Source organism: Pseudopodoces humilis, chromosome 5 (genome assembly GCF_049639895.1).
Source record: "Pseudopodoces humilis isolate 2021_Gansu_Grassland_sample_001 chromosome 5, ASM4963989v1, whole genome shotgun sequence".
Taxonomy (NCBI): domain Eukaryota; kingdom Metazoa; phylum Chordata; class Aves; order Passeriformes; family Paridae; genus Pseudopodoces; species Pseudopodoces humilis.
The window spans coordinates 34,531,884-34,544,051 of NC_142204.1; the positions used below are offsets into that span (position 1 = coordinate 34,531,884).

Sequence of the window (12,168 nt, forward strand, 5' to 3'; positions counted from 1 at the left end):
ACATTTAAATAAAATATCCTCAATGAAAATGCTAAAGCCAACATTCATAATATTTCTTCCACATGGTCTGAAATTAAAACTGTCTCATCTCTTCAAGTTTTTAAACAAGACCAAATTTCATTTACAGGTTCGTGCTTTTTAATGGGTTAGCATTGCTATGGCATCGTGTGGCAACATCCATGCAGTGTTACTTCATGGAAGGGGGATTGCTGCAACAATTACGAAAATGATGCAAAGTTTGGTTTTGAAAATAGACACCCGTGGTTTTCCCAATGCAAACATGTAACTGCTCAAGGGCTAATGAAAGCTTATCATGTAAAAATATTCAGAATGCCAGCAACCTTGAATGACCACATTCTGTCTGATATAAATAGCTCATTAATACAGACTAGTTGTCACAAAGCAGCTTTTTCAAATTCAGTTGTCGAAATTCAGTAGCTGCAGGCAACGACTTACATAATACAGACATGTTGGTGCTTCCAGCAAGAGCAATAATGTATCACGTGCCTTCCTCACAAAGGTACTTTCAGCCATTTTGACCTCCCTGTACTCACAGGTATCTTTTAGACTTGTCCTGTTGACATTGACAGAGGATCATCAGCTTGCATTCGGGGGCAGACCGAAGATTATGTACAGTATATACAGTGTGAGCTTGGATGTAAGGTTACCTAATTCTGCTTCTGTTGGGATTACTCAAACACCTGTCATAGTCCTATAACAAAATGGGCTTTTGCGATTCATTTGCTCAAACAATCTTGTTTAAGAAGAGTCTAAGTTTATTGTAAACTTGAGGTTGTGGTATGTATACATCCCATCCATGGCGTTCTTCCACAACCAGTGGTTTTCTGGGAGTCTGTCCATCCCTCACAAGCACTGTTATTTAGACAGTTCTCAAATTATCTTGCTTTTCAGTCATTCAGAATAGTCTCTTGCCCATTTTTTTAATTAACTACCAAAGATAAAAGTAGCTATTAACACAATGTTAGTATTTTTTGAGTCAACTAGATTTATAGAAAAGAAAATCAGCCTGCTTTCAACTACCCTATGGAACTGCTGTCTTCTGGACTATGGTGTATGACAGTGCTTAGTACAGTACCTTAGCAAGAGGCTATAGATCTGTATATATATAGTTCTCTGGAGAAAACATGCTCTCAAAGATGCAGATGTGCTTTCCCAAGCATGCTTATCACATGAGATGATTTTTATAAAGCAGAACACAGGCACAAAGCCAGAAATTCCATCTGATATTCATGAGATACAAAACTTAACACACCATCGCTAGATATTTTCCACTTTCATTGAGCTACCACTCAGGCTTAAGGCTGAATGGAAGTGCTCCACTGCTTTGGTTTTGAGCTTGAGTAAAATTTCAGATGCAAGAAGTCATTACAAAAAAGGAATTAAGAAAGAGGAATTATGAAAGAAGAAATGTGGTTGGGTCAGCTGCATACCTCCATGCTGCTAATATGCACACTTTTGGTTGTGTTTGACATGTTTTCATTTTTTTTTATGTCATCAGCTGTTCAGGTGTCATCTTAGATGGATAATTAGATGTTTGTAAGTAATTTTGTAGAAAAGCAAATACTGTTTGAAATTTCAGAAAACCTACCATAAAGGACAGAGATTTTGACTGAGTTCTGAAAAGTCTGTAGTTCAAACAGAAGTGGCAATTGGTATAAAATATTACCAGGTAAGACTCCATGGTTTAGGTTGTACAAGAGGCTGCCAGAGTCCCTCCTGATCTTTTTAGCATTTAAGATGTCCTTGCTTACTTATGTGGTCAAGCATGATCTGAATTGAGTGCTGAAGCACAGCTCAAGGGCAGTCTGTCCAGGCACACCAACCAATGCATTCCTTTCCACAAACATAAATATGTTGGATTAAGACTGGAAAATATAGGCAAGAGGTTATGGGTAACAAAAAGTGCCAAACAGAATGTGAAAGAGTCAAAAATTACAGAAACAAAGTAGAGTGGGAGGGACACAACCAATTTGTGCTGCAGGTGTCATTTGCTCACAGAAACAAGGGATTCACAGGCACCACAGTGGAGAGGTCTGCAGCTCTCCAGGGCACCTTTGCTCTGTCACTTCTCACAGTCACAAAACTGGGCATTCTCCTGGCCTCACCCAAGGACTGGTTCATACACACCAAGTGAAATTAAATTTAGATCTCAGAGCAGAAGGAGACAGAAGTCCTGGGAGTCAGCTCCAGATTTGGAGAGAAGCCAGCAATGATGCTGAATAGCTGAGCATCTTCTGCTCTTCTCACAATGGTAAAGGACCGATTAAGATATTTCTTTTTGCTTGACATGTTAGAAGGGAAAAATATTTATCATCCTCTCCAACATACAAAGGCAATTAGGAAGACAGGGATTCAGCTGCTTGATGGCAGATGCGTAGCACTGAGGTGTAAGTAAATAACAATCTTTCTTCTATAGCTTAGCAACAGTTCTGCAAGGATGCACACATGTACACTGTTCCGTTGACATGACTACAGAAGTGCAGTGAAACCAATGATGTCCTCCTTGCTCTGGTTATTCCCATGCTAACTCTCTCCTCTGTACTGTCTGTCAGGCTCTTGCCTTCCCTTCTTTGAAAGTCTTCTTCCAAAAATAGATACACAATTCTTTTCTACACTTGAAGCAACAAAAAATATGGCAAAGGAGCTAAACTCGGATGATGCCAATATGTATTTTAAACATCATTTCATTTATCTGTCTTTTTGAAGTTTTTTTTCTTCATTTCACCCTTTTACCTGCTTACCTGTGATTTACCTAAGTCACTTACTTAGGTTGTGACTTCTTGAAGGAAGCATTTTATATCTTATTATTATTATTATATGCAGGCACTGTCGAAACACAGCTGATTATCACTACTTACATGTATCATCTCATGCTAAGAAACCTCTAACATTTTTGAAAAATGTTACTTCTCCACTTAGAAATTTCAGAAAACTGTATCTGGGCTTGCTGCATCACAGGTCTGAATTGCAGTGTACTCTGTCTTGGATTGTGTTAATGGGGCTTTCTGAGCACCTATACATTGCTGTAAAATTACTTCTGCCTCATACCTCTGCCCTTCTGATGTTCAGATCAGCTTGTCCTAAAGCTGAGCATCATTATTGTAGGTAGTTGTACTTAGAATTACATATTTCATCAGGGGAATGAATCATTAAATGCTTCTTACAGAAGTTAATGGAATAAAATTGTTTAATTAAATTCTGTCTTAGAGAATTCATCAGAAAATATGTTACATCATTCAGGTTGTAAACAGAATACTGCTTCTAGACACCCTTACAAAACAGGCTGCTAAGTGCACTGTTTTTCCTGGACCTTCTACAGCTATTACTGACTTAAATAGCCGAGCCCTAAATAACTTGCTGCTTTGTTATGAGTCTGTATGGAGTAATTTTTGGTAAGAAGCTAGCTCCTAAAGTACCTGTAAGGCTGTTCCCCTTCCTGCGCTTCAGTAATCTTAAACCAGCTGCTTTGCCTCCCAGCTGAATGCGTGGGGATGAGGCCCATCATCATAACAATAATACCTGCTGCATCTGACTCACTACAGGTCCTGCTGGGAGAGGTAATAAAATGTGCCTTTCTCTGTGCCTGTGAGAGCTGACACAGTACAAGGAGGATTCACTTCCAAGTTCAAATTTTCTAGCTGTAATTTACCTCCCTCACTCTTTTTGTAGTCTTTGAGTAGTGTGACAGAATAACTTTAGGTTATGTCTGAGGAGACTACCTGCAGAAGCTGAAAAAAGTCTGAAGTCTGTATTGGTGCTTTGAGGAGTATTGCTTGGTGGGAGTGTTGTATTCTGCACTCCACAGGAAAGAGAAAACAAAGCTGAGTATGTCTTGCTCCACAGCACAAATGAGATCTGTGCAAACAAGCAGCATGCCTTTATCCAATGAGCATTCAGCACACTCACAGTTTTGGTAGGAATCGCTGGGGGGGAGAAATGATCTGAAACATTACCACTTATCTTCCAGCTGCAGGTTTGTGTCTTCAAACACTGACATTTCACCTGTGATTTAATCTCTATTACTAATGAATTGTGGAAGCTCTTTTCCCTAGGCACTAGACCATCAGACTGTGTACGGAGTCCATCAGTAAATAATATTACTAAACACCCATGTAGTCTTACAGACACTCAAAAAATATATAGCTGTACATACAAAAATAGATATGCTCTTTTTCAAGTTACTAACATATAGTAACCATCTAGTTACTGTACTGGGCAACTGGCTCTAGGTGGCCCTGCTTGAGCAAGGCAGTTGGATGAGATGACCTCCAGAGTCCCTTCTATTCTCTGTGATTCTGTGATATGTTAATTTTCTTTCTTCAGCTCAATCATACTATACAATGATTTCTTTCAAAATGATTCATCTATCAGAATCTACAAAGGTCACTGTTTTAAAATACTTCTTTAGTAAATATCCGAGAGGGGAGATTTTCAAATGCTTTAAATTAAAATTTGTACCTTTGTCTTTTTCTATAATGACGGATATTTTGTTTAAGTAAAGAAATCTACTGTAGATCTTTTACGGGTATCTTAGTTAGATTCAGGAGAATGGTTATATGTTAAAAATATAATCAGATGTATGGATAATAGTATGAATTGAAAGAAAATATTTTTAAAATCCATTTCAAGTACTTGTCACGTACAGTGGATTGAACAGGAAGCTATATTCCATACCAGGAGGATTTAAATGGCACCTTACTCAGTTTGAGAACAAAGAGATTTTCAGTTTATGTGTTCTGTGTACATAGAAGAGGGAGCAGAATGGATTTGTTGTGCTAAAATCATGGCTAAGGTGGTGCTGAGAACAGCATAAAGGGCTTAGTGTGGCTACAGGAAAACAAACAACGTTTGTTTCTTGACTTCAGTGCATTGCAGAAATGAGCCCTGATTACATCTGAACCCTATGAAGAGTTTAAGGTGCTTGGTAGAGCAGGTACGATTAATCTGTGTTTGGTTATCACACTGACTTAGAAATAAGAAAGTTACGTGCGTGTATATGTTTTATCATTCTTAAACTCAAATTACATTGAGCATTATTTAACAGTCAGAATAATTAGATTTACAAATGCCTCAAGCAAACATTGAGAACTGGTCACATCTTTTGCTTACAGACAGTGAGATCTGACATGCAGGGCTCTTTATCTGAACTGTGCTGTAGGTACCATAATCAGTAATAACTCTTTGCAGAACAACATTTTAGATCTGTTAGCATTGAGAATTTACAGATTACCCAAGGATTATATGACACTGCTGATCATATTTTTCCAGAAGTTTTTGAGCTGCTGGATTATTTTTTATCTTACTAATTTAATCACACACTTGTGGGTCTGTTCTTTCATCAGTATACAAGTTAGTTACCAGGATATTAAAAAGTCTACCAGGTAGTTACTGGTAGGATGCAGTCAACAGGAAGTTATGACTTCAAACCTAACAAACAATGACATGAATGTATCATTATCAGCTCACCTTTATGATAGTCGACCTTAGTCATGAATATTTTAAAGAACTTTTTAGTAACTGTTCCTCTATATGGAATACTGTGACTATTTTCGAAACAATTTAATGTCATCATAGTTCAATATTCAAATATATTCCTTTAGACATTTTAGCAAGCCACAGCATTTAAAGCTGTGCAAGCAAAAATAATATGTAGGATCTGCTGTCATGTTTTAAGATGAAGGGGAACCTGAAGAAAATACAGCATTATTAATGGTTCAGTACACTCTGGGTTTTGAAGAAACAAGTACATAATGATTCATTACTGCAATTACACAGTATTCTTCTTACATAATGCAGTAATTCTTCTTATGTAATAGTACATCCTACAACATAATACAATAAACACTGAACTGATCTGTGCAGTATAATGCTGAGTATATAGGCTCAACCCACTTTTATGATGGTATGATCCAGTATTAAAACATAAGAAGCCAGAAATCCTTTAGAGACTCTAAAAGTGCTTTCTTTTCCCAGATGTTTACAAATAAGGGCAAAATCCTGGTTTCTTCTGTGGTCAGTGTCCCAATGGAAGCAAGATTTCATTTCAAACAGAGAAAGCAGGAAGATTTTCAGATTTTTGATGCTACCCTTGTCTCAGTTTTCTTCATTGGCTCGGGTTTTTTTTAAATTCAGTTCTAGAATGATGTATGTGCTGACAGTAGTCAAGACAAAGAGTCTTTAGCTGTATTGTGGAAGTGTTTGTCATATTTTAGATCTCTGAAATGCATCACATTTGTTATCTCCTTTCCTTTTTTGCCTTTTCCTTATGTATGATACCCCAAGAAAAAAGGTTTGGCTGTCAGTCATCCCCAAACATTTTGCTACTTAAGAGTGCTTGATTAACAGTATGTCTATCCACTGAAGTCAGAAATGAGACACAAATCTTAATGTTGTTTAGATGCTTGCAGCATATGCTTGTCAGTGTGTTAAGTTGCATATTAACAGGCTCAGTGGGGAGAGATGCATCCTTATGGTACTGCATAACAAGTCATCAGACAGGGGGATGGGCAGCTTTTGCCTATGCATGGGACAAGCCATTGTTTGCAGGTCAGTTAAGTACTTCTCCAAAGTAACATTCACATTACCAAAGAGGAAAGTTTTGGCACTTCAGCTAAAGCATCAGCAAATGAGTGAAAGGTAAATATATTTTTGAAAGTGCATTTGAATCTGCCCTCCTCGAGGAACTTAAGGAGATTGCTGTAAAAACTAACATACTTTACCAATAAAGGTTGTCTCTGATGAGGAGTGCAGCCTGAGACATAAAGCACATGAAACGACAAAATTTCTGATGAATTAGGTCAAGAAAATGCCTACAGTAAATCAGTGGCATATAGGAACTTTTTTTTTTAAGTTTTGTGATTTTAGAAGAAAGTTAAAGAGAAGGTTTGGTTTGTTTCCATTCACATTTGTCTTCCAAAAAACTTTGTGTATATTATATATAAATATTGTTATTTTTTAAGCTTGCTTTCAAAATAACTGGCTAGTATCAAGGCTTTGATTGTTATTTTTCCGCTGAGAGTGTGACAAATCTAGAGAACAAAGGCAATGCAAGACAAAGCCCTTTCTTTTCTCTTTACTGGAGATGTTTAAAAGGGAGAGTTAAGGACCAGAGAAAGTGGGCCAAAAATGAATACCACAAAAAAAATGACAGAAAGTTATATATATGTTGATTTTATGTAATTTATATGTATGTACAATTTCTTTTTAAAGGATAATCTTACTCAGTGACCAGGTCTGACCTGACCTACCAGACTGTCAACCCCTTTCCACTATTCCTAGTTAATGGCTGGTGGCAGGTAGTACTGTGATCTTTCACCAGAACTATGTTCACTTCCATTCTTCAGCTGAGCAGTATTCTTCTGTATGCTGAGCATCTTAGATATTTTTTAACATCAGTTTCCTAAGTCTTTTAGTTCATAAGAAAGTTCAGAGACCAAAGAAGCCATTCTTGGAGGCTGACACCACTCAGGTCAATTGATATCGTTTGCATTCAACAAATGCAGTTGCCTGGAAACACAAATTTTTGATAACAGAACTTAACTGTTGTGGTTTTATGAAACTACTTGCTAGAGAGTGGAAAAGAGTTGTGTTGGAAGATGTAAAGTTTAGAAAGTATTGTGAGAAACACAGATTGATGTTCTCTGTTAACCTAAGCGTGCTCAAGTATAGCAGACATTTGGCTATGTGATAGCATGAATACAGATTAATGAAAGTTAGTTCTATGAGGGAAAGGGACTCTCCTGTCTGGGTTAATATAAAGTCCTTGTTTTGCTCCTATAATTAATTTCATTTTATTTTCATGAACATTTTAGGTGTATCAATACATGCATGAAACCATAACTGTTAATGGCTGCCCCGAATTCCGAGCCAGGGCCACTGCAAAGGTAGGATATCTGCAGCTGTTGAAATATGTGTTCCCAAAGTGATCTAGTAATTGACTGTGCGCGTGTGTGTTTCAGGTATTCGTGTGTACACTGTAAGAAAATTTAGACATCAGTGGCAGCCCAGAGTCTAGAACCAGTGCTACTTCCCAGGTAACAATCATAATGGAAAATTTCAACCTTTATGCTGCTTCTGTAGCTTAAGAAAAGAGAATGATTTTATGGAATATGATGCTTTTTGAAAAGTTGCTTTGCAAAAGCAAATCTACTGGTTCTTCTGTAGCAGTCTGTCTGCAACAACCAATATTTTAATGGACTGTTTTCCCATACATCTCATCCAGAGAGGACACAGTTATTTGGGAGGTAGAAACTAAACAAAATTCCCCTTTTAACTAATGGGAACTGTAGATACTGAGCAAGCGGTAAGGATGAACAGTGACAGAAATGGCCTGATCAACATTTTATTGATGCCACAGATAAATGTAAGCCTGTTTTTTTGGTTTTTTTCTGATACATTGTCTGTTTTAATAAAATATATTGTCTCTTTGTCCATGTGGACCTGCCTTTCTTATATCCTTAGACAATGACAGCTACGTTACTGCTGCTCCTGAAATGATAAAGGAATTCGCACAACCATGAAAGAACCCATTCTATGTGCCAGTATGAAATATGCTCTGTATTTTCATAACATGCACAAAAGTAGATGCTTCCAAACAAGGGGATCCACCATGGCTTTCTTTTTCCCATTATCATTTTGCACAAAACACTGTCTTTTATGTGGTATAGCAGACTCTATGCAAAATAACTTACAAAACCCATAAATCTTTTTTAGAGCTACTTCTTTATTGTCCTATTCCTATGAACATAAACTCCCTGAAGTCCTAGTGGAACTAAGATCTCTTACCGTTAAGTATTTATGTTTGGAGATTTTAATTTAAAGCTGTATTGGAAGAGGAAGGTTGGGAGTGTGTTACAAAATGATATAAGCATATTTTAGGGAGGCAAGCTCTATAATAGCAGCAAATAACCTGATATAGTGTAAATTGCAGTGTATTTTCCATATTAAATAGGACTTTCTTTTCTGTAGGCCATTTTTCTGATTTTAACCTTCTAATTGAAAGCTAATGGTCAATGTAAACTTATAAGCTCTTTGGTTCTATATGGAGAAATGTGTATATTAAATCCTGATTTGTTTACACTGCAAATAAACATAGAGATTATTGCTATGTTATTTAGTAAATGGGGAGAAGTCCAATTAGTGTTTCCCATTCTCATTTCTTACTCATATAGAACAGCAGGTTACAGAGCAATGTTTCAATATCGCAATATTTCCTGGTTATTTCTGGGCTGTCTGCATTTCATTCTCCTAGTGCATTCATGTCTGACATAATATGTATGCATGATGACAAGTTCTGCATGTGCAAAAACATGTAATTGAGAATGATCCATTATGTCACATCATCCACTAGCTTCTATTAAGCATAAGCATTATAGGATGCTCAAAAAATAGTAGTGTAATGCAAAATTGTTCAAGCAGTTTGAACTACAAATACATTTTAAAAATAAAAATATTTTCTTAATGTTTATTTAATGATTTATTAAGACCAATAAGTAAGAAAATGCTTGTAGTGAAAAATCAAGTATAAATGTAATATTCTCCTCGATGCAAGCTTTACAGTATGGTACTTCTGGTTTTTTCTTCCCCTTCAATAAGTTCAGTCTAAATTTTTCTAATTTATTTATGTTTCTGTTGTTTAGACTTCATTTTTCAATAAAGGTTTTGACAGAATTATATAATAAAACCTCCTATTCCTGTTCCAGAAGTTACTTAGTTTGCAAGATTTCACAGATTATAAATTAAACTTTTAATTTAAGAACATAATCGGAGGATTTAAAATAAATAATTCCATAAATCTGAAAGCAAGCAGAGAGATAACAATTCAGTTCATCCACTTTATTTCAACTAGGAACACATTAGAGATCCCATTATCTTATCCCACAGGAATAAATTTTCTCCCTGTGAAAAGGCAAAGAAGAAATGCACTAATGATCATAAGGGTGCACAACCACAGAGTAAGGCTTCCTGGTGCCAACTTCTGGTAACTACTCTGCTGGTAACTTTCTGTATTATCTTCAATAAGTCACCTAAACTCTTTGTTCCTCTGTTTATTCCTTTATTTCAAAAACATTGGCTTAGAACTTGATGATTTTAAACTATTTTCAGATAATCAGAAAATGTCAGAGTACAATACTGAAATGTTTTCACAGGAAGGAGTTCTTCCTGCAAATGAGCAACAAAATGTCTATCACTGTTCCCCCTAAATAGCCAAATCAATCATTCTTTTTTCTTCCAGGCAACAGTTGCTGCATTTGCTGCAAGCGAAGGCCATTCACACCCACGAGTGGTGGAGCTGCCAAAGACTGAGGAGGGCCTGGGCTTTAATGTCATGGGAGGAAAGGAACAGAATTCACCTATTTATATTTCTCGCATCATTCCTGGAGGAGTGGCAGAAAGGCATGGTGGGCTCAAACGTGGGGACCAGCTGCTTTCAGTTAATGGAGTGGTATGTGGAAATTTGCTTTCATTTTCATCTGAATTTTCATTTTTCACAGCTGTTCTAACATCATGATTTAAAATGCAGCTACACAAAACAAAAATAATTAGTTCTGTGAGAGACCCTTCAATGTCTGTTTGTGGTGTAGTGAGGCAGAGCTCCACCAACAATTTTGTGCCATTACAATTTCTGTTGTAATGGAGAGTGCTTGAAGAGCTTCATTTCCAATCCACACTACCTGCCTAATTTACAATGCCTTAATTGATAATTTTGTAAATTCTTCTTGCAGTAAAAGCTTAATAACAGACTTTCATTTCATAGCCTTTGAGGAACACAGCCTTTTCCAAGCACAGTGATGACACAGCGGCACTTGTGTAGTCTTGTGACCTTCAGAGCCTTGGAACACTTAAAATTGAAAGAAATTTGGTAAGCACATCTGGTGCTGATTTTCAGTAGAGAGTATATTCTAGATTTCTTTTAGTGATATTCATCCAGCTGTGATACCTGTCAGAGAAATCAGCTGTACAAATGTTCCCATACAGGGAGTATGTGTGCTTGGTAAAAAGGTACATTTTTTACATCATCATTTTTCTTGTAAATCAAGGTGAACATTTTGTAGTAATTTCACTGTGATTGTCAATATGGAGGTAAAAAAAGAAGGGCTGTTGGTGTAGAGGACACATAAGGCTCTGACTCCACTATACAGGTCAAATTCGGCCTTTCATTTTTCTTTTTGTTCTCTTTACAAAGGAATGTAAAATACTGAAAAGATAAGGATACATTTCATTCATATATCCTTGCCCTTCCCTTTATGAATATGTAGTCTTTCCATGCAAACCTCCACTTTACCTTGTATTTAAATGCACCGAAGGCACAGAGTAGCAGTTTCTGAGTCCAGTCAGAAATCTAAGACTTTAAAACTTAAATTTTTTCTTTGTTGAAAGCCCATAAACAATAAAAATGTTTCTATGTTTTCATCTGTTTCTCTCAACACTAGCTATTCCCTTTCTCTTCTAACACTTTTGTTAGAAGATTTTGTCTAACACTTCAGACTTTTTCCCATTCCTTCTACCAACTATCATGGTCTCAAAAGAGAAATACGAGTCCTGAAAACATGCTTGTACCAAATAGCAATGAGAAAGGAAAGAAAAATTCACTGAAGAGATTATTTCACTTTAAAGAAAAAAATAAATTGAATATTTAAGGAAGTTGGTTGCCTCAACTTCACTGATTTAAAGTTGATCAAAGAATTTTGTTGTTGTTTCTTTCAACAAGGGATTAAAAAGGCGGATGAAAATAGTTTCAATTTACTAATTAATGGATGGTTCTTGAAAAATCCTTTTACTGTCAACAGTGTCTAGGCAAAGTCCAGAGAGGAAAGTGGTAAATATTCAGAAGTCAAGACATTGAATTCAACCCTCTTTTCACCTCTATTTTATGATTCTCCAGTCAAAAATTTTATGCATGTGTTCTAGAATAGATATTTAGGTAATACAGAAAAAAACATAGTACAAAATTCCCAATTGCATGTGGACACATGAGAAAGTTGGTTTAGAGACGCAAGAGAAATATTTTTGCATTCAGAGTCTAAACAACAGAATTCAAAGTTTGAAATCAAGTTGCATACTTGAAATAATCACAGAATCATAGCACAGTTTGGGTTGAAAGGGACCTTAAAGATGATCTTGTTCTAACTGCTCTACCATGGGTAC

The 12,168-nt window shown here is 36.4% G+C and overlaps 1 protein-coding gene across 2 annotated transcripts in view; it reads left to right on the forward strand.

The window, feature by feature from the left end:
• LIN7A (lin-7 cell polarity scaffold A) overlaps window positions 1-12,168 on the forward strand; it is a 47,942-nt gene that overhangs the window by 29,227 nt on the left and 6,547 nt on the right. For both annotated transcript variants that reach the window (XM_005519542.2, XM_088055221.1), the window contains exons 3-4: window positions 7,833-7,904; window positions 10,256-10,465. In XM_005519542.2, coding sequence (XP_005519599.1) covers window positions 7,833-7,904; window positions 10,256-10,465 — 282 coding nt within the window. The remainder of the gene's footprint in view (window positions 1-7,832; window positions 7,905-10,255; window positions 10,466-12,168) is intronic.